Source organism: Mustelus asterias, chromosome 23 (assembly GCF_964213995.1).
Source record: "Mustelus asterias chromosome 23, sMusAst1.hap1.1, whole genome shotgun sequence".
In the NCBI taxonomy this organism is placed as follows: Eukaryota; Metazoa; Chordata; class Chondrichthyes; order Carcharhiniformes; family Triakidae; genus Mustelus; species Mustelus asterias.
In genome coordinates, this window is record NC_135823.1 from 54657863 (window position 1) to 54681329 (window position 23467).

The following is a 23467-nucleotide window of genomic DNA, read 5'->3' on the forward strand; positions in this document are numbered from 1 at the left end:
GCATGGGTTTCCTCCGGGTGCTCCGGTTTCCTCACCCATAGTCCAAAAATATGCAGGTTAGATTGATTGGTCATGGTAAATTGCCCTTAGTGTCAGGCGGGGTTAGGAGGGTAAATGTGTGAGGTTAATAGGACCTGGGTGGGATTGTTATCGATGTAGAGTCGATGGGCCGAACGGCCTCATTCTGCACTGTAGGTTCTATGATTCTATGAATTTTACTTTAAATAACTCTCACAGGGTTCTAGGACGTTGATGCAGTTTTGTTAAGTTATTCTGTGTCACAAACACATCCCAGTGAATTTCTCTGGGCTTTGAATAGCGTTACACATGACCGGGTCAAGGACGTTGCCTGCCAGGAAGGCTCGGGCTGAACAGGGAGGAGACTGATTGAGTATTCAGCGGGGCTGGGTGGAGTGGACCCTTAGGTTGGAGGCCTGAAGCAACTGGCCCTTCTCCAGCTGCAGATGGAGCAACACACACATTATTCACTTGGACTGCCCTCTGTGCCTCAGATGTTTTATTTACACTTAAGGCGACTGCACAGTGGTGGGAAGTATCTTCTCATGGTTAATCCCAAGTACAGCTTTGTGACCCGTGGAACTGCCTGCCCCGCAAATAGGTAAATGAGGCAATTCAGCTGGGCAATGATTTTACTTCCTTCAATGAACAACAAGAGATTGGATCGGTTGGGGTTATTTTCATAGAACCATAGAATCCCTACAGTGCAGGAGAAGGCCGTTCGGCCCATCAGGCCTGTGCCGACAACAGTCCCACACACACTCTATCCCCATATCCCCACATATTTACCCTGTTAACCCCCCTGATACCAAGGGGCAATTTAGCATGGCAAATCAACCTAACCTGCACATCTTTGGACTGTGGGAGGAAACCAGAGCATCCGAAGGAAACCCACGCAGACACGGTGAGAATGTGCAAACTCCACATAGACAGTCATGCGAGGCCGGAATTGAACCCGGGTCCCTGGCAATGTGAGGCAGCAGTGCTAACCACTGTGTCACCGTGCTGCCCTTGGAACAAAGGAGGAGTCACTTGATAGAGGTGTACAAAATTATGAGGGGGAGAGATAGAGCAGACAGGATAAAATTGTTGCCCTTGGTGTAGAATTCTTGAACCAGGGGACAGAGATTCAAGATAAGTGGCAGAAGGTGTAGAAGGTACATGAGGAGGAACTTTTTTTACACAAAGGGTGGTGGTGTCTGGAATTTGCTGCCCGAGTTGGTGGTGGAAGCAGAGACCCTAAACTCTTTTCAAAAAGTACCTTTATCTGCACCTCAAGTGCCGTAAGCTACAGGGCTATGGGCCAGGTGCAGGAAGGTAGGATTAGAAAAGGTGTCCTTGGGCTGTCAAGGACAAGGTGGGCTGAATGGTTTCCTTCTGTGCTGTAAATTTTCAATGGTTCTAAATTCTACTTACGTCGCACCTTTAACATAGGAAAATGTCTCAAGGGGCATCACAGGATTACCAGACAAAATTAGACACCGGGCCAGATGAGTAAATATTAGGATAGGTGACCAAACGTTTGGTCAGAAAGGTAGATTTAAAGGACCAACTTAAAGCGGGCAGGAGGGAGGAAGTATTGAGGAGGGTATTCCAGTGCGTAGGGTCCAAGCACTGATGGAGTGATCAAATTCGAAGGATATGCAAGAGGCTGGAATTGGAGGAAAGCAGAGTTCTCAGAGATTTTTACAGACAAGCACTCCGTACTTACAGGGTTGATAAATACCACCGAATTCGGTGGCACAAAAAGGCTGGCTCCAAACGCTGTCAGGTGTTGCGTTAAGCACACAGCCATGTCAGGGGTGGTATCTTCCAATGGCAAAATCCCATCCGTTTTCCAGCTCATAGCAGACATGTTGAAATACTGGCAGAGTGAAGTGTATACCCCGACTGCGGCTTGGACAGAGCACGAGGGATAAAAGTTTGTGATGTTCAAATAATAATCTTTCGTTGTGTCATCAGTGCTGAAAATAAAAAAACAGAACTGAAATAAATAACTTTGGCTTTGCATTGTAATCATTTTGATCTATCTGTGTGGTACAACTTGAAATGGGCAGCACGGTGGCAAAGTGGTCAGCACTGCTGCCTCATGGCGCCAGGGACCCGGGTTCAATTCCCGGCTCGGGTCACTGTCTGTGTGGAGTTTGCGCATTCTCCCCGTGTCTGCGTGGGTTTCCTCCGGGTGCTCCAGTTTCCTCCCACAGTCCAAAGATGTGCAGGTTGGATGAATTGGCCATGCTAAATTGCCCCTTCGTGTCCCAAGGTGTGTAGGTTGGAGGATTAGCAGGGTAAGTGCTTGGGGTTGCAGGGTTGGGTGGGCCTGGGTAAAATGCTCTGTTGGAGGGTTGGTGCAGACTCATTGGGCTGCATGGCCTCCTTCTGCACTGTAGGGATTCTATAAATATACCAACATTTTCCCTTACTTTACTATCTACGTACCAGCCCGTACCACACACAGACACTGTGGCCTGAATTGTGCACTCCCTCCGGAGCAGGCCGAGGGGGTGTAACATTGGGTGGGAAGGTGGTGGATGCATGGTCTGCATGTGGGCAAATAAAGGTCAGCAAGCAGCCAATGCATGGTGCTGCCAGCACGTGACTGCACACAATCACACACACATTCACACACACACATACGCACGCACGCTGTCACATGCATGCAGGACACACGCGCACACACGTACACATGCGCGCGCACACACACACATGCGCACAGTCACAAGCATGCAGACACACGTGCACATGCATGCACGCAGTCACACACGCGCACACACACAATCAAAGTTGCTTTCTTGCTCCCGGTATTTGTACCTGTCCCACATCAAGCCAGAAACCATGGGTCTGCTCCCACTTACTGTGGGAGTGGGCTGACAGCTCAGACAGAACGCAAACTCCTCAGGTTTTGTCAAATTTACAACGTATGTTGCCAGTGTTTTTTTTTGCTTCATTTCTCAAACAGCTTTCTTCCTTAGCAGCGTCATTAATCTCGGCGCAATCTCCATAGAAACCGGGATGGAAGGGCAATCTGCATCTTCTCCAGTGACTAATGCACGGACATGTAATGATGTTCAAACCAAGGGAGGCTCAGTTCTGCTACTTTTCCCAACTCCCCCGTGACAGAACTTGGCATCAAACGCTGCTTGATCAGTTTGCCCATTAAGTGGCAATGTTCATCACATAGAGGATAATAAACCTGCCCAATTAAAGCCCTCAGACATTCTAAGTAGGGGATGGGCTTCCATCACTGTATTAATATATACACTAAGTGATTTTGCGTTAATGTTGAGGTGAAATTTCTTCACCCAGAGAGTGGTGAATGTGTGGAATTCACTAGCACAGAAAGTAGTTGAGGCCAAAACGTTGTGTGATTTCAAGAAGAAATTAGATATAGCTCTTGGGGCTAAAGGGATCAAGGGATGTGGGGGAAAATGGGATCAGGATATTGAATTTGATGATCAACCATGATCAAAATGAATGGCGGAGCAAGCTCGAAGGGCCGAATGGCCTACTCCTGCTTCTAGTTTCTAAGTTTCTTTTTTCATTTCTTCATTTTCCGGGTTGCGGGCATCGTCAGCTGGGCCCGGCATTTATTGCCCAACCCTAATTGCCTTTCAGTTCAGAGGGCAGTTGAGAGTCAACCACATTGCTGTGGCGCTGGAGTTACATGTAGGCCAGACCAGGTAAGGACGGCAGATCTCCTTCCCTAAAGGACATTAAGAACATAAGTACATGAGAACTAGGACCGGAGTAGGCCATCTGACCCCTCGAGCCTGCTCTACCATTCAATAAGATCATAGCTGATCTTTTCGTGGACTCGGCTCCACTTACCCGCCCATTCACCATAACCTTTAATTCCTTTACAGTTCACATTAGCGAACCAGATGAGTTTTTACAACAATCAACAACGGTTTCATGGTCACCATTAGACTTTTAATTCCAGATTTTTATTGAATTCAAATTTCACCATCTGCCATGGTGGGATCCAAACCCAGGTCCCCAGAGCATTACCCTCGGTCTCTGGATTCTAGTCCAGTGACGACACCACGATGCCACCGCCTGCCCTGTTCTATGTTTCAATGAGTAGCGTGAGTCAGTCCTGTTACGTCTTGTAGTACGGTTAGAACCAATTACGGTATGGATTTTGAGGGAAATATGCAAATTTAAAGGTAGCTTACTCAGGAGACAAGAAGAAGGTGTAGAGCTTGTGATCCGATCCTCTCACGGACTCCAAATTAATCTCCTTTCTGGCTTTGAAGTTGTGCTCATTTGGGTTTGTCGAATTGTGGAGGAGAACCAGGATAAAGGCCTCGGCTTCATTGGCAGCGAGAATTCCTGAATCTACAATCGGGATTATCGGAAGAGAAACAACAGTCAGAAACCACACTATATATTCATAAACATAGCTCTTTCCTCAAACAATTCCCTCAGTTTTTTCATACGTACCATTCAAAACCGTATACGTGACCTGAATGTGGAGTCCAGCCTTTTTATTCAAGTTCCCAGAGGTGACATTTACAGTTACCGATCTCCTCGCAGCGATGACCGTTGTATTGACGGTGACGTTTCTGACTGCAGAGTTGGTCGACATGGTAACGGTGATGGCCTTCTCCGAATCCAGGCTCTCGATGGGGATCTGCGACCCGTTGTCAGTCTTGAACTCGATGGATGCCACTTTGCTGGAGATGGTGTAGTTCTTTATGTAGCCGTAGGGGAAGGGATTGGAGTCCACCAGAAACATGACCTGCGTGACGTCGCTGAGGTTGGAGAAGACGCTGTTGAAGGACGGCGGGATGGAGAACTGGCAGCCCGACCTGTTGGCAAAGCAGAGCAGGTGGCCGGGGTCGGCCCGCTTGCCCTGAGCCCACATCCTGGCACCCGACACGCTCAAGGGCTCCTCGTTCAGGACTCGCGTGCCCATCAGAATCTGCATCAACCTCATGGAGAGGTCGTAGGCCTTTGTCGCCACCAGTTCAGGTTTGCCAGTGGGTGTGCTGGTGACCTTACTCATGACTGGAACCAACTGATTAGTCATATCGATCAGGCCTCCTATAGAACAAACATATTGAAATGTCAAACACCTCCATTCAGGCTGGCTGTCTGATGCGTGGAAAGTTAGCGAGAGAATGATTGCCTTTCGTTATGCTGTCTGCAATGAACTTGGGATCATGTGCTTTCCAAGAACGTCACATCAAGTCTCACAACACCAGGTTAAAGTCCAACAGGTTTATTTGGAATCACGAGCTTTTGGAGCGGCATGTATAGACACAATTGCAAGATAATGGTTGGAATGCGAGTCTTTACAGGTAATAAATTCTTTACAGGTGCCGACTGTGCGAGTGAAGAGAGGGATAATCACAGGTTAAAGAGGTGTAAATTGTTTTACAGGTACAGACAGTGCGAGTGGAGAGAGGGATAATCGCAGGTTACACTATATCTATATTTGCCGTGTTTGTGAAACCTACCTCTCCACTCACCTGATGAAGGAGCAGCGCTCCGAAAGCTCGTGATTCCAAATAAACCTGTTGGACTTTAACCTGATGTTATGAGACTTCTTGTGAGACATCCAGCTGGGGTGTAGCAACAGAAATATCTCACCATACTTTCACTTCCTCAATGGAGCCAGGTCTCAGTTGTTTTTTTTAAAATATTAAGGATCATTTCTCCTGCAGGATTTCCTACTTATTATTAATGTGGCAATGGGTGGAATCCCGTCCTCATCCCGCAGGATCCCAAAGTCCATCTAAGTAAAATTTCTCACCCAATGAGGAGCGCTGATTCACCAAGGCTGGAATTCATGGAATCATAGAATCCCTTCAGTGCAGAAGGAGGCCATTTGGCCCATCGAGCCTGAACCGGCCACAATCCCACCCAGGCCCTATTCCTATAACACTTGGTATTTACCCTCACTAGCCACCCCGACACTAAGGGGCAATTTAACATGGCCAATCAACCTAACCCGCACATCTTTGGACTGTGGGAGGAAACCGGAGCACCCGGAGGAAACCCACGCAGACACGGGGAGAACGTGCAAACTCTGCACAGTCATCTGAGGCTGGAATTGAACCCAGGTCCCTGGCGCTATGAGGCAGCAATGCTAACCACTGTGCCACTGTGTCGCGGCCAACCATTCAAAAGCCAATGGACTTCGGCGGGATTGGAAAATCCTGTCGGGAGGAGGGGACTGGAAAATTCCTGTCTGTGGCCGATTCACCACATCTGGCGAGTGGCCAGTGCATTGGGCAACGTTGATCTCGACCTGCGGTTACTTTCCAATGTTGCTCACGTTTCCATTCACTTTATAGTCTTGAGCTTACCCACAGTAACGAGGATGTTGTCTCCGATGGAGGTCGGTGTCATTTTGCCCTGTCCAGTTTCCTTCTGAAGGACTGTTATCATCTTGTCCAGGGCAAACAATGTCTGTTTCTGACACTTGCTGCAAATTAATTCTCTGCTGATAACCTAGCAAGGACAGAAGAAAAGAAACAAGTGAAAAAGGGGCCCACTTCTCTTCAACGATCCAGCTCCTCCCACAGACATTCGACAATCTCTTTCTCTTGAGATAGAAAGTTTAGTTTAATCCGAGGGAAAGTCCTTACAAATTCCTCCTTGCCCACAAAGGTTGACTTGGTCAAAGTCAAACCCAAGCAGACACGGGGAGAACGTGGAAACTCCATTAAGACAATGACCCGAGGCCGGAATCGAACCCGGGTCCCTGGCACTGTGAGGCAGCAGTGCTGACCAATGTGCCACCGTGCCACTCTTATCTTGGGGCTTATCCACCTCCCCCCCCACTTACAAGCGATAGTCTCAGTTCTCCTTACACACTCCGATCCCAAATTCCTTTATCCCCTTTTTCCTTCAGCTGCCTCGCTCACCGAACCTACACGGGTCGTGATTTTCTCGGAAAAGCTCCTAGCTCCTGAACTATTACTTCACCCCGTTCCTGCACAGTAGGAGTGACTGGGAGGAACCCTCTGGGTGCAATCTCTGCTTCAGTCACTAACTCTGGCTGTGCTGTCTATGGTATCAGAACCATCAAACATAGGGTCTCCTGCTAGGGTTCTTCTGGTCTGCATCAGCGAGGTTAGAGGAAAAAAAAAATCTCTCAAACGGTAGGGTAACTATAGTAATTCAAATCTCTTTCCACATCTGGAGGGGTAACTATTGTAAATCATATCTTTCCAAACTAATGGCGGGTAATTATTGTAACTCAAATCTCTTGTTGCATTTATTGAATTGGTGAATGAGAGAGGACGCAGGGAAGAGGGAAGTGACAGTGGGCTGAATTTCATTGGTATCTCTCCCATTCTTGCACCATAACTCCATTTACCACATTCCAAGGTTTGCTGCCAGACTTTGCTGAGAGATAACATCTGAGGAGCAGTGCAAGTCCATTCCTTTCTGGCATTACGCACGAGTGGAGATGGCAGCTGCTGTCGTTTCTCCAAGCTTAGATGAGAAACATGAATTACTTCAATATTCTATGCAAGCTGTGGCCATGGTTCTGAACTGGTGCAGTGAACACATCCAGATAATAGAATGGCACAGCACAGGATGGGGGCCATTCAGCCCATCGTCCCTGGACAAGACCACCTCTTAGTCTTTCCCAATAATCTTACAAATGTTAGAGCACAGGCTGAATGGGCCAAATGTTTTCCTACTGTGCAGTCTGATATTTTTTAATTCATTCGTGGAACATGGGCATCACTGGCTGGGCCAGCATTTATTGCCCATCCCTAGTTGCCCTTGGAAGGCAGTTGAGAGTCAACCACATTGCTGTGGCTCTGGAGTCACATGTAGGCCAGACTGGGTAAGGACGGCAGATTTCTTTCCCTAAAGGACATCAGTGAACCAGATGGATTTTTCTGACAATCGACAATGGTTTCATGGTCATCAGTCAATTCTTAATTCCAGATATTTTTAATTGAATTCAAATTCCAGTATCTGCCACGGCTGGATTCGAACCCGGGTCCCCAGAACATGAGCTGAGTTTCTGGATTAATAGCCGAACGACAATACCACTAGGCCATCGTCTCCTGATCTGAAGATATGCAATTTCCTTTCAAACGTTACTATTGAATCTGCTTCTGTCACCTTTACAGGTAGTGCGTTCCAGATCATAGACACTCACCATGTCAAAGAAAACTCATTTCCCCTTCTGCTTTATTGTTTAAAATCTTGAAAATGGCGCCATGATCCCAAATCACTTCACTCCTCTCCCTGGCTGCATTTCCAAGTGACTGCTCCCATTTGCTGGGGTTAGTAAAGACACCGTTGTGTAGAGAATGAAGGGATCCTTACCGTACACTGTGCCAAGGCCGCGGAGATTTGCTGGATGTCATCCACGGTGGAGACTTTCAGAGATGTCAGGGCCAAAGTGATGTTACTGCGTATGTTAATCCTGCTAATTGTTTCATTTGTCCATTCTGCTTCATGGACTTTGCTCCTCTCGTACTGCAGGGGACATTTTAAAAAATGGAATGGACATGGGTGAGTCAAAAGCAGACAACATGGATTCATGGGTTTGTCAAAAGCAGACAACATAGATTCATGGGCGAGTCAAAAGCAGACAACATGGATTCATGGGTTAGTCAAAATCAGACAACATGGATTCATGGGTTAGTCAAAATCAGACAACATCTCCAAATGTGCATGGAATAGGTTGATTTTCCATGTTAAATTGCCCCTTAGTGTCAGGGGGACTGAAAGGGTAAATATCTGGCTGTCTGCTTAAACTTATTAGCAGGAGGGATCTCTCCTGGGATGAAGTTAAAGGTTGCGGTGTTGGATGGTGAAGTGGGGGTTTGGCACATTGCCTTGTATCCTAGGACCTGACCGGTGGTTATCAAATCTTTTTGAAATAGGCATGGGCAATATAGTAAAGGCTGCCCATTATTTGGCAACAACTGGCATCACAGCCTCACTTCAGCACAGGATGAGGCCTTTCGGCCCATCCTGTTTGCACTGGCTCTCCGAATGAGCAATTCACTTGGTGCCATTCTCCCATCTTCTCCCCATAACCCTGCACATTTTGCCTTTTCAGATAACTGTCTAATTCCCTTTTGGATGCTTCTCATAAAGACCACAAGAATGGCTGGCCGCGGACACCGCTTCTCATAGGTTGTTCAGTTCTGGAATACACCTGAAATGTGCGACAGATGCTTACTAAACATTGCTGCATCACTGAATAAGTTTCATGCTCTTTACAGGATGGTCCAAAAGACACAAACACTGGACACTAATATCACTTGTGCGATCTCATTCAGCAACAAGAACTTGCATGTTCATTCACGGGATGCAGCCATCACTGGCTAGTCGCCACACTCCAGCACCTTCTCAACAAGATGGCACCGGACTGAGGTGGCGAGCTGTCCCCAGCATATGCCCTAATTCTATCTCTTACTCTCATTCAATGCTTTGAAAACTACTCAAACTCTTTTAAACTCTCAAACAATGATCTATTTCAATCTCTTACAGATTTGGCAATCCTCAGGAACCTGACCAACAGACTCAAGGACAGCTTCTTCCCTGCGGCCTTCAGGTTTTTGAATGGACCTACCTTATGTTAAGTTGATCTTTCTCTACACTCTGGCTCTGATTGTAACACTACATTCTGCACCCTCTCCTTTCCTTCTCTCCGAGGTACTCTATGAACGGTGTGCTCTGTCTGTATAGCGCGCAAGAAACAATACTTTTCACTGTCTCCCAATACATGTGACAATAATAAATCAAATCAAATCATTTATTGCCCATCCCAAGTTGTCCTTGAGAAGGTGGCGGCGAGCTGCCCTCATGAACTGCTGCAGTCCTGTAATGACGCACTTTCAGAGACTTCATTGGTGAACAACAAGGGATTTATTTACGTAGAGCAGCAGCTAACCCTATAATACTTGTGCCTAGGGAAACTCCTCCCCCTGGGGTGATTCCCCTTTCTGAGTGCAGACTGGTTACCCTGGCCTAGGCACTGTTCTGCTGCCCTTACAGGGACAATCACCGCAAGTCTATATTTACCGAGTGTTGTTAAGGTCCCAAGGCACGTTGGAGGAGCAGAATCAGACACACACGGCCAAAGAAGGAGATATCAGGATGTGAGCTAAAGAGGTGGGATTTGAGAAGTGTCTGGTAAAGGTGGAGAGGTTTTAGACAGGAAATTGCAGAGTTTAGGGTTCAGGTGGCTGAAGGTACAGCCAAGAATGATGGAGATAAGTAGGTGGGGGAAGTCAGTGACCATTCCACTACCTCATTGAGCACTGTGACCAGGGCGAGGGCATACTCCACAGTCGACTGTGGGTCGCCCTGTTTCAACAGCTCCTGCAGTTTGGTCTCAGTCTCGAGCTTCATCCAGTCAGTGAGACTTTGGAACCCTTCTGGAGTGTTTGTTATATTGATAACAACGGATCTGCAGAAACCAATGGTAACGGAGGATTGAATACCGCGCTAAAGTACAAATTCAAAAAAAAATTAATGTGTTATCTCCAACTTGCAAAATCAGCTTCAATGCACACTTTCCCCAAACACTTACTCATGGACTGAGAAACAAACAGAGCCCTGAGTTTAAAGGTACATTTATGTCTGGCTCAAATCCTCCAGATTAAGGTGGCATCTGATTATAAGATCAGTTTGGATGGAGAACATTCTTCTGCCCATCCGATCTCACCTTCACCGATGCCATTCCACAGTAGTTTCCCCATTACAACATGCACTTGGGTTTTTAAATCCAGTTCCCCACCTCACCCTCTCCCCGGCAACAGGATCCACATGTTGCTCCATCTGACTGTACGAAATATAGTCAGGAAACCTCAAGGCAGAGATGTCAGCTAATCTAGGCTCCGGTGACAATAACTTGATTCAATGTGGTGGAAACAAACTGAACTTAGAAACCCTACAGCACAGAAAGAGGCCATTCGGCCCATCGAGTCTGCACCGACCACAATCCCACCCAGGCCCTACCCCCATATCCCTACATATTTATCCACTAATCCCTCTAACCTACGCATCCCAGGACACTAAGGGCAATTTTAGCATGGCCAATCAACCTAACCCGCACATCTTTGGACTGTGGGAGGAAACCGGAGCACCCGGAGGAAACCCACGCAGACACGAGGAGAATGTGCAAACTCCACACAGACAGTGACCCAAGCCGGGAATCGAACCCAGGTCCCTGGAGCTGTGAAGCAGCAGTGCTAACCACTGTGCTACCGTGCTGCCCACTCGCGCCAACTTTTACAGATGTACCATAGAAAGCATTCTTTCTGGTTGTATCACAACTTGGTATGGCTCCTGCTCTGCCCAAGACCGCAAGGAACTACAAAGGGTTGTGAACGAAGCCCAGTCCCATCACTCAAACCAGCCTCCCATCCATTGGCTCCGTCTATACATCCCGCTACCTCGGAAAAGCAGCCAGCACAATTAAGGACCCCACGCACCCCAGACACATGCTCTTCTACCTTCTTCCGTCGGGGAAGAGTCAATTACTAGGGAGCACAGGGTTAAGGTGTGAGGGGCAAGGTTTAAAGGAGATGTACGAGGCAGGTTTTTTACACAGAGAATAGTGGGTGCCTGGAACTCGTTTCCGGGGAGGTAGTGGAAGCGGATACGGTAGTGACTTTTAAGGGGTTTCTTGACAAATACATGAATACGATGGGAATGGAGGGATATGGTCCCCGGAAGGGTGGGGGGTTTTAATTAAGTCGGGCAGCATGGTCGGTGCAGGCTTGGAGGGCCGAAGGGCCTGTTCCTGTGCTGTAATTTTCTTTGTTCTTTGTTCTAAAAGTCTGAGGTCACGTACAACCGACTCAAGTGCAGCTTCTTTCCTGCTGCCATCAGACTTTTGAATGGACCTACCTTATATTAAGTTGATCTTTCTCCACACCCTAGCTATGACGGTAACCCTACATTCTGCACCCTCTCGTTTCCTTCTACCCTATGTGGTCTATGAACAATCTTGTCTTTATAGCACAAGAAACAATACTTTTCACTGTGTGCCAATACATGTGACAATAATAAATCAGATAAAAAATAAAGAAATCAAATCAAATCAACTTCAGAATGAGTCCAAACCTTTGGAACGTCACTGAAGTTTAACCTTGTCGATAAATCTTGTATGCCATCGTGCACCTTGGAGTAGAATTGAGAGAATATTCCTATTTATGAATCACCCAACATTGTCTCACAGTGAACATAATAATTTTGACTCAAGATTTTTGGATAAATGAGAAGAAACTCCTTTAACCCACCACCGAACATTTCAAATAATTTCCAGAGAGAATAGAGCCAACGTTTCGAGTCAGGATGACTTCGTCAGAGCTCTTTTTTCAGCCTGACGGAGGAGAGTGGTGATGGATGGATATTGCTCGAGCCTCTGATCGAGGAAGAAGCAAAGAGCTCTCAGGCCATCCTGGTGAGGAATGGAGGTGCCGAGGGATTGGACATCCATGGTGAGGAGGAGGCGGTTTGGGCCGGGGAACTTGAAGTTGTTGATATGGTGTTGGGCATCGCAGGAATCGCGGATGTCGGTGGGAAGGGACTGGACAAGAGGAGAGAGAATGGAGTCAAGATAGGAGGAAATGAGTTTGGTGGGGCAGGCTGACACGATGGGTCTACCAGGGCAGTCCTGCTTGTGGATTTTGGGAAGGAGGTAGAAGTGGGCTATCCAGGATTGGGAGTTTGGGAAGAAGGTAGGAGCGGGCTGACTGGGGTTGGTTTAGGGAGGAGGTAGAAGTGTCATCCTGTCTCGAAACATTCTCTCTCCACAGATGCTGTCAGACCTGCTGAGATTTTCCAGCATTTTGTCTCAGATTCCAGCATCCGCTGGAATTATTTTATCAAATAATTTCCAGCTTTACTTATTCACAAAGAAATCAAGTCTGGTGAAAAATATAGTTACTGCCACCTACTCGGAGGCTATGAGGCACCGCTGCCTCACAGCGTCAGAGACCTGGGTTCAATTCCGGCCTTGGGTGACTATGTGGAGTTTGCACATTCTCCCTGTGTCTGTGTGGGCTTCCTCTGGGTGCTCAGGTTTCCTCCCACAGTCTGAAGATGTGCAGGTTAGGTGGTTTGGCCATGATCAATGCGTGGGCTTATGGGGATAGGGTGGAAGGGAGGGCCTATGTAGAGTGTTCTTTCAGAGGGTTGGTGCAGACTCGATGGGCCAAATGGTCCCCTTTTGACTGTAAGGATTCTATGGATACCCACCGGTTCACAGCGATGACAGAGGCTCCTTCCTGGTTCTGCACAGTGACAGCAATGTAGGCGATGAATTGGTTTGAGCTGAAGCCAGGGGGAAGCACAGCACTGTACTCAGACCTGCTACCTTTATACACATAGAACTCGTCACAGTGAGTGCCTCCCACACCACAGCGTGTAAGGATGAAGCTGTACACGAGAGGAACGCCAGTTGTCTCCCAACCTACAAAAAGTAAAGGCAGTGTTAGGTAGATCACCAAGACGCATCAAGCCTGTCAAAGTCACCACGCACCCCGGACATACTCTCTTCCACCTTCTTCTGCTGGGAAAAAGATACAAAAATCTTAGAACGTGTACCGACCGATTCAAGAGCAGCTTCTTCACTGCTGCCATCAGACTTTTGAATGGTGCTACCATATATTAAGCTGATCTTTCTCTTCACCCTACTTGTAACTGCAACACTATATTCTGCACCCTCTCCTTTTCTTCTCCCCATGTATTCTATGAATGGTATGCTTTGTCTGTATAACGCGCAAGAAACAATACTTTTCACTGTATCCCAATGCATGTGACAATAATAAATCAACTCAAATTGAGTTGGGCAGGTTTGTACATGTGGATTAACACAAACCCAGAGACAAAGATTGACATAGTCCTTAATATTAGTGCATGCCTTAATCTCCTGAACCCAACCTCTGTTATATACCAGCTACACTTCAAACGAGACTGTACTACTGATACCCATTGAGGTACAAAATAGCGGGCAAGATTTCAATTCATTTAAAATCCACCCACTTAGACCAAGTTAAAATCAGGCCCAGAGTTCCAGAGTATTCTGATGCTGTCGGAACGAAAGCCGCATGAAGCAGAGAAGAAGGCCATTCGGTTCATCATGTCCTTGCCAGCTCTTTGCCAGAGCAAGTCAAAATTAATCTCGGTATCTTCCACTCACCCAAAGCCTTGGGCCTGGCTCTGCTACACATTACAATACATGCAAAGGGTGGCACAGTGGCACAGTGGTTAGCACTGCTGCCTCATAGCGCCAGGAAACCGGGCTCAATTCCTGGCTTGGTTCACTGTCTGTGTGGAGTTTGCACATTCTCCCCGTGTCTGCGTGGGTTTCCTCAGGGTGCTCCGGTTTCCTCTCCCAGTCCAAAAGACGTGCTGGTTAGGTGCATTGGCCATGTTAAATCCTCCCTTAGTGTACCCGAACAAGTGCCGGAGTGTGGCGACTAGGGGATTTTCACAGTAACTTCATTGCAGTGTTAATGTAAGCCTACCTGTGACACTAATAAATAAACTTTAAAATAAACTTTAACAAAGCACTGCTTAAAATAGGCGTCAGCCTGGACTCAGCTGGTAACATTCTCACCTTTGTGCAGGCTCAAGCTCCAAGACCAGGCTCCAAGAAAGGCAGGTTTACCATTGCAGGCAGTGAAGGTGAAATTCTAACTCAAAGAAAGCTTCATGAAATAAACAGCTTAAAAAACCTTGTGAAGGGTTGTTTTCAAACGCCTTGGTTTATTAACACGCCCGTTCTCAAGACATCAGCTTTTCTCTTTTCTATTCTTCTAGGTTGGTTCATATGATGCCTCAGAAGGCTTTGGGTTCGAGCCCCAGTTCAGGATTTGAGTGCATTAGCTGACCTCCCAATGCAGTACTGGGGGAGTGCTGCACATTTGGAGGTGCCATCCCTTTGCTGAAACGTTAACACAAGGCTCGGTCTGCCTGCAAACAGAACAGGCCAGATGAACTAATCTCTCTGTTTACCTGCTGTTTGTGGAGTCTTGCTATGTACAAAATATGGCAACACAACAGGAGGCACTCTGCTATAGGAAGGATGTTATTAAACTGGAAAGGGTGCAAATAAAGTTTTACAAGGATGTTACCGGAAGGTTTGAATTATAAGGAGAGGCTGGATAGGCTGGGACATTTTTCCCGGGAGCGTAAAAGGATGAGGTGTCGCCTTATAGAGGTTTATAAAATCATAAAGAACACAGCAAGAAATCTCCCAACACCAGGTTAAAGTCCAACAGGTTCATTTTGAATCATGAGCTTTCGGAGCGCTGCTCCTTCATCAGGTGAATGGAGAGGTAGGTTTCACAAAGACGGCAAACGTGGATGAACCTACCTCTCCACTCACCTGATGAAGGAGCAGCGCTCTGAAAGCTCGTGATTCCACATAAACCCGTTGGACTTTGTGAGACTTCTTACTGTGCCCACCCCAGTCCAATGCCGGCATCTCCACATCATAGATAAGGTGAATAGCAGAGGTCTTTCCCCGGGGTAGGGGAGTCCAAAACTAGAGGGCATAGGTTTAAGGTAAGAGGGGAAAGATTTAAAAGGGACCTGAGGGGTAACTTCTTCACACAGAGGATGGTGTGTCTATGGAATGAGCTGCCAGAGGAGGTGGTAGAGGCGGGTACAATAGCAACATTTAAAAGACATTTGGACAGGTACATGGGTAGGAAAGGTTTAGAGGGATATGGGTCAACTGCAGAAAATTGGGGCTAGTTCAGTTTAGGAAACCTGGTCAGTATAGATGAGTTGAGCCGAAGGGCCTGTTTCTGTGTTGTACATCTCCAAATGAAGGGCTTTGAAGTGTTGCAGAGAAATACAGATACACAATGTGTTACTTTCTCTTTGGCATCCACAGAACCCAGCCAAGACAATTGGGAATGACTGGGAATATTGCCATTTGAAACCCGTACCAGGAATTCAAACACTCGACGGAGCTGCTCGCTGTGGGGCTTACCAGAACATGTGAACGTGACGCTGGTCGTCAAAGCACTGATGTTGTCTGTCGGGAAAATCAGACATTTGCCCCCGGACGGGAGGTGAATCGGAGGGATATATATCGACGCAAATCCCGCATTCTCCATCAGTGGGTCGGTCACGTTTAGGCTAAAGGTGTAACCATCCCCGTCCTCCAGGACCCCATGCCTCATGACCAGGTTCATTTCCGTGCTCCCGGTGGAAGTGGTGGCGTTGTCCAGGGTGAGTAGCTGCTTCTTCGAGTTTTCTACCCTCCACTGTCGGCACAATGGAACAGAAAACAGGTTAAAGAGTCGGTGAAATAGACATTGGAATGTAGAATTGGTCTTGGGGGAGGCTGAAATGCCAATGGTTCAGTGATAAGTGGTTCAGTCGCCATCTACCAGGTGTAGGTGAGCACCCAGGATAAGTGTGGGAGGAATAAGTGGTGAAAACTATACAAGGCATTGGTGAGGCCGCACCTGGAGTATTGTGCACAGTTTTGGTCTCCTTATTTGAGGAAAGATGTAGTGGAATTGGAGGCAGTTCAGAGGAGGTTCACTAGATTGATTCCAGAGATGAGGGGTTTGTCGTATGAAGAGAGATTGAACAGTTTAGGCTGATACTCTCTGGAATTTAGAAGAATGAGGGGAGATCAAATTGAGATATAAAAGATGATAAAAGGTATGGATAATGTAGATGTGGAGCGGCTGCTTCCTCTTGTGGGGCATTCTAGGCCGAGAGGTCATAGTTTTAGGATAAGGGGAAGCAAATTTAAAACAGGGTTGAGGAGAAACTACTTCTCCCAAAGGGTTGTGAATCTGTGGAATTGGCTACCCCAAAGTGCGGTGGATGCTGGGACAGTGAGTAAATTTAAGGAGGAGTTAGACAGATTTTTAATTGGTAATGGGTTGAAGGGTTGTGGGGAGAAGACAGGAAAATGGGGATGAGGAGCATATCAGCCATGATCGAATGGCAGAGCATTGAGCATATCAGAGCACGATCGATGGGTCGAATGGTCTAATTTTGCTCCTATATCTTATGAACTTATGAACTTGGGCTTCTGAAAACTGTATCTGGGGGTTTGGCATATGGGTTAGATCCAGAGTTCAAAGATCTTCCTCACTGAAAATTACAAGACATATGAACCAATTTTTGTGGGTTGATTGAATGACTCTTGTGGCTGTTGATATTAGTTTCGAAGATTACTACCTGGCAGGGGTGAAACGGTGATCTGGCATGGGATAAGGCCAGCCCATTGCACTGGGGGTGTGCTGACTCATGTGATGGTGAATTTAGCATGGCCAATCCACCTAACCCGCATATCTTTTGACTGTGGGAGGAAACCGGAGTACCCAGAGGAAACCCACGGAGAATGTGCAAACTCCACACAGACAGTGACCCGAGGCCGGAATTGAACCTGGGACCCTGGCGCTGTGAGGCAGCAGTGCTAACCACTCTGCTACTATGCCGTGTCTTGCCTTGTCAGCTTGAATCTGGTTTGACCCTCATATGGGGACCATATTTGGGCTTAATTTGAATTGGCTTTGTTGATTAGTACTGTTACATGGACCAGGCATACTAAGGACAGGATTTTACGGCCACGCTCGCCCCAAGACCAGAAAATCCCGCCCGAGGTCAACAGATCTTTGCGTGGTCCGTGTCCTGCCCGCTACGATTCCCGTGGCGGACGGGACAGGAAAATTCCACCCTAAATTCTTGCCATGTCCAGGAACCCTCGTGGCCTCAGCATACCTCAGTGTTGTTGAACAAAAATGGCCCTTTATGCGTGTGCCAGGCAAATTCCAAATCCTCTTGTATTTTCCCTTCCTCGCACATATGGTCTTTTTCTTTAATCCTGCTGTTTGAAACAGTTACAAGAAACTCTTCCAAATTGGACGCAGTGCCTTTGAAGAGCTGGGTGGAGCAATGTACAAGTGCAATGCCCTTTGCACCTCAGCCACCAGCCATCCAACTCTGGTTGGATATATTCCTGGACCCTTCATTATATAACCTCCTGCGTCCAACCATCCCCTCCACAACTCCTCCACCCCGCCCCGCCCTTGTTTCCTGTTTTCAATATTTTTGCAATTAATAAAAGGAAGCATTCAAACAAAATAAAGCGAAGCGAAGCTATGTTTTTCTCCCCGGGGGCTGTTCACAGTCGTGTGCTTGAGAAATTGAGCTTCAATTCTTGGAGACTCCAGGTCAATCCTGGAGGGTTGGCAACCCTGAGTTTGGGTTTTGTGCACAATCATAGAACATAGATAGAACAGTACAGCACAGAACAGGCCCTTCGGCCCACGATGTTGTGCCGAGCTTTATCTGAAACCAAGCATATGAGCCGAAGCTGAGGACTTTTCTCCTCCATTTGGTGTGGCAGAATGGCATTTGTGCCCCATTGCTTCGGGGCGTGAGTCCATAGCACTAAAACAGACAATAATTAACCCAAAAACGACAACGATTGGCTCTGTCGGCTAGAGAGGTCTGGGAAAATAGAACAGGGTGGATAGCACTGTTGCTTCGCAGTACCAGGGACCCGGGTTCGATTCCCGGCTTGGGTCACAGTCTGTGTGGAGTCTGCACCTTCTCCCCGTGTCTGTGAGTTTCCTCCGGGTGCTCTGGTTTCCTCCCACAGTTCGAAAGACATGCTGGTTTAGGTGAATTGGCCGTGCTAAATTCTTCCTTAGTGTCGGGGGATTAGTTGGGTAAATACGTGGGGTTACGGGAGAGGGCATGGGTGGGATTGTAGTCAGTGCAGGCTTGATGGGCCGAATGGCCTCCTTCTGCACTGCAGGGATTCTATGATTCTAAATTCTTCCTCAGTGTACATGAACAGGTGCCGGAGTGTTGCGACTACGGGGTTTTCACAGTAACTTCATTGCAGTGTTAATGTCAGCCTACTTGTGACACTAATAAATAAAACTGAAAACTTAAACAACTCATGGAGGCAGTGGTAAGGGCATCGTGGGGGCAGAGTCGATGGTGTTTGATTCTGTGGTATCAAGAATTGTTAGTCAAATGTTGAATATTATTCCCGAGCACTGGAAGTCCTCAATTTGATCAGCGCAAATAGTCACTTGACTAAAAACACCCGTGGGTGATAACTTTACCGCATTAACTCTGTACCAAACTGGAACCAGGATGTGTGTTTGATCTTACCACATACTGAGGATTGCTTTCACAGTTGCTGCAACCTCCGGACAGGTAAACATAGGAGCTTTTGCTCACTCCATACACCGCCTGGGCTTTGCAGGAGACACACTCCAGTGACACCAGCGGTGAACTTCCACCCTTCACCGAAATCTGTGGGAAATGAATTTGAAAAACAAAGTCGTTCATCACGCGGAGGGACTGGAGAGATTGGGGCTGCTCTCCTTGGAGCGGAGGAGGTTGAGAGAAATTTTATTTAAAGTGATCAGAATTGATAGTTTACATAGAGTAAATAAAGAGACTCTGCTTCCAGTGGAAGTTGGTAACCGGAATTAATCCTCAGAGTTCAGGGGTTTGGCAAAAGAACCAAAGGCAACATTCAAGGCTATGGGTCAAGTGCTGGCAAGTGGGATTAGGTGGGCAGGTCAGGGCCTTTCATGCGTTGGTGCAGACTCGATGGGCCGAAGGGCCTCTTCTGCACTGTAGGTTCAAAATAACACCACTAGTTTAATTCTTGTTCTTGCTGAGGCAGTCTTGAGACCTGTTTTCTTGCCTTGCTCCTGCAAGCGGAAGGCAATGGCACAGCGATGCTGACAAGATTTGCCAAGATAAACAGCTCAGAATGTAAGACTTTTTTCTTATTCATTGGTGCGATATGGGCGTCGCTGCCTGGCCAGCATTTATTGCCCATCCCTAGTTTCCTGAGGGCAGTTGAGAGTCAACCACATTGCTGTGGCTCTGGACTCACATTTAGGCCAGGACAGGTAAGGACGGCAGATTTCCTTCCCTATTAGTGACCCAAATGGATTTTTCCCAACAATCGACAATGGTTTCATGTTCATAATTCTAGATATCTTTTATTGAATTCAAATTCCACCATCTGCCGTGGCGGGATTCGAACCCGGGTTCCCAGAACATGAGCTGAGTTTCTGGATTAATAGTTGAGCGATAATGCCACCAGAGTATCGCCTCCCCAATGAACTGAGGCCCTGCCTTTGGGAAGAGCACACTTGAAGGAATTGCTTCAATCGCTAAACGTGGCAACACATTAAATTAACCAATCCATTGCAGTATCTGACAACGTAAATACTGAAGTATTTCCAAACTTTAAAGGACATATTGAAATCAATAGTTGTGGGGATACAATTGATTAGTGTTATCGTTTCTCTTTCATAGAAAGAATTTAAGATACTGGGACATGAGTATAGTTACAGCAAGTCTCTAGTTCTGCTAACAAAACAGGACACATAGAACATAGAACATTACAGCGCAGAACAGGCCCTTCGGCCCACGATGTTGCACCGACCAGTTAAAAAAAAACTGTGACCCTCCAACCTAAACCAATTTCTTTTCGTCCATGAACCTATCTACGGATCTCTTAAACGCCCCCAAACTAGGCGCATTTACTACTGATGCTGGCAGGGCATTCCAATCCCTCACCACCCTCTGGGTAAAGAACCTACCCCTGACATCGGTTCTATAACTACCCCCCCTCAATTTAAAGCCATGCCCCCTCGTGCTGGATTTCTCCATCAGAGGAAAAAGGCTATCACTATCCACCCTATCTAAACCTCTAATCATCTTATATGCTTCAATAAGATCCCCTCTTAGCCGCCGCCTTTCCAGCGAAAACAATCCCAAATCCCTCAGCCTCTCCTCATAGGATCTCCCCTCCATACCAGGCAACATCCTGGTAAACCTCCTCTGCACCCTCTCCAAAGCCTCCACATCCTTCCTGTAATGTGGGGACCAGAACTGCACACAGTACTCCAAGTGCGGCCGCACCAGAGTTGTGTACAGTTGCAACATAACGCTACGACTCCTAAATTCAATCCCCCTACCAATAAACGCCAAGACACCATATGCCTTCTTAACAACCTTATCTACTTGATTCCCAACTTTCAGGGATCTATGCACACATACACCTAGATCCCTCTGCTCCTCCACACTATTCAAAGTCCTCCCGTTAGCCCTATACTCAACACATCTGTTATTCCTACCAAAGTGAATTACCTCACACTTCTCCGCATTAAACTCCATCCGCCACCTCTCGGCCCAACTTTGCAACCTGTCTAAGTCTTCCTGCAAACTACGACACCCTTCCTCACTGTCTACCACACCACCGACTTTGGTGTCATCAGCAAATTTGCTAATCCACCCAACTATACCCTCATCCAGATCATTAATAAATATTACAAACAGCAGTGGCCCCAAAACAGATCCCTGAGGTACACCACTTGTAACCGCACTCCATGATGAATATTTACTATCAACCACCACCCTCTGTTTCCTATCCGCTAGCCAATTCCTGATCCAATTTCCTAGATCACCCCCAATCCCATACATCTGCATTTTCTGCAGAAGCCTACCATGGTGAACCTTATCAAACGCCTTACTAAAATCCATATATACCACGTCCACTGCCTTGCCCCCATCCACCTCCTTGGTCACTTTCTCAAAAAACTCAATAAGGTTAGTAAGGCACGACCTACCTGCCACAAAACCATGCTGACTATCACCTATCAATTCATTACTCTCCAAATAACTATAAATCCTATCCCTTATAATTTTTTCCAACATCTTGCCGACAACAGAAGTGAGACTCACCGGTCTATAATTCCCGGGGAAGTCTCTGTTCCCCTTCTTAAACAATGGGACAACATTCGCTAACCTCCAATCTTCTGGTACTATACCAGAGGCCAACGACGACCTGAAGATCAGAGCCAGAGGCTCTGCAATCACTTCTCTTGCCTCCCAGAGAATCCTTGGATAAATCCCATCCGGACCAGGGGATTTATCTATTTTCAGACCCTCCAGAATATCCTGCACATCCTCCTTATCAACTGTAATACTGTCTATTCTACTCCCTTGCAACCCAGTGTCCTCCTCAGCTATATTCATGTCCCCTTGCGTGAACACCGAAGAGAAATATTGGTTCAATGCTTCACCAATCTCCTCCGGTTCCACACATAACTTCCCTCTGCCATCTATAACTGGCCCTAAACTTGCCCTAACCAACCTTCTGTTCTTGACATACCTATAGAACGCCTTAGGATTCTCTTTAACCCTATCCGCCAAAGTCTTCTCATGTCCCCTTTTAGCCCTTCTAAGCTCGCTCTTCAACTCCCTCTTAGCCAATCTAAAGCTTTCTAGTGCACTACCCGAGTGCTCACGTCTCATCCGAACATAAGCCTCCTTTTTCTTTTTAACCAACAAAGAAACTTTTTTGGTGCACCACGGTTCCCTAGCCCTACCAATTCCTCCTTGCCTGACAGGGACATACCTATCACAGACTCGCAGTAGCTGCTCCTTGAAAAAACTCCACATGTCGGACGTTCCCAGTCCCTGTAATCTCCTAGTCCAACCTATGTTTCCTAATTCTCTCCTAATAGCCTCATAATTACCCTTCCCCCAGCTAAAACCACTGGCCCGAGGTTCATGCCTATCCCTTTCCATCACTAAGGTGAACGTAACCGAATTGTGGTCACTATCACCAAAATGCACACCAACTTCCAAGTCTAGCACCTGGTCTGGCTCATTTCCCAGCACCAGATCCAATATAGCCTCACCTCTAGTTGGCCTGTCTACATACTGAGTCAAAAAACCTTCCTGCACGCTTTGAACAAAAACTGACCCCTCTAACGAGCTAGAGCTATAACAATTCCAGTCAATATTAGTCAAGTTAAAATCCCCCATAACAATTGCCCTATTACTTTCACTCCTAAGCAGGATTGACTCCGCAATCCTTTCCTCAACCTCTCTAGAACTTTTAGGAGGTCTATAAAAGACTCCCAACAGGGTGACCTCTCCTCTCCTATTTCTAATCTCCGCCCATACTACCTCAACAGATAAGTCCTCATCAAACCTCCTCTCTGACACTGTGATACAATCTCTGACCAATAATGCTACCCCTCCCCCTCTTCTACCTCCTTCCCTACTTCGACTAAAACATTTGAACCCCGGGACCTGCAGCATCCATTCCTGCCCCTGCTCTATCCATGTCTCTGAAATAGCCACAACATCGAAGTCCCAGGTACTGATCCACGCTGCAAGTTCACCCACTTTATTGCGAATACTCCTGGCATTGAAGTATACACATTTCAAACCCTGCTCCACCCCACCTCTGCAATGCCGTGCATTGCAGTCCCCATCCATGCATCCCTCACTTTCAGCCCCACTACTCAGGATCCCTCCCCCCCCCCCCGAATCAGTTTAAACCTCCTTGCATGGCCTTAGCAAATTTACCCCCCAGGATATTGGTCCCCTTCTGATTAAGGTGTAGACCATCCTTCTCATAGAGGTCACACCTTCCCCAGTACGAGCCCCAATTGCTTAAGTACCTGAACCCCTCCCT

The 23467-nt window shown here is 47.1% G+C and overlaps 1 protein-coding gene across 1 annotated transcript in view; it reads right to left on the reverse strand.

Annotated features, from left to right (window-relative positions):
• pkd1a (polycystic kidney disease 1a) overlaps positions 1-23467 on the reverse strand; it is a 229998-nt gene that overhangs the window by 77207 nt on the left and 129324 nt on the right. Inside the window, exons 18-26 of the mRNA XM_078240701.1 lie at positions 19123-19266; positions 15962-16238; positions 13216-13429; positions 10258-10417; positions 8320-8472; positions 6333-6477; positions 4462-5064; positions 4194-4356; positions 1730-1982 (exon numbers count right to left, since the gene is read on the reverse strand). Of these exons, the coding sequence (XP_078096827.1) occupies positions 1730-1982; positions 4194-4356; positions 4462-5064; positions 6333-6477; positions 8320-8472; positions 10258-10417; positions 13216-13429; positions 15962-16238; positions 19123-19266 (2112 nt within the window). The remainder of the gene's footprint in view (positions 1-1729; positions 1983-4193; positions 4357-4461; positions 5065-6332; positions 6478-8319; positions 8473-10257; positions 10418-13215; positions 13430-15961; positions 16239-19122; positions 19267-23467) is intronic.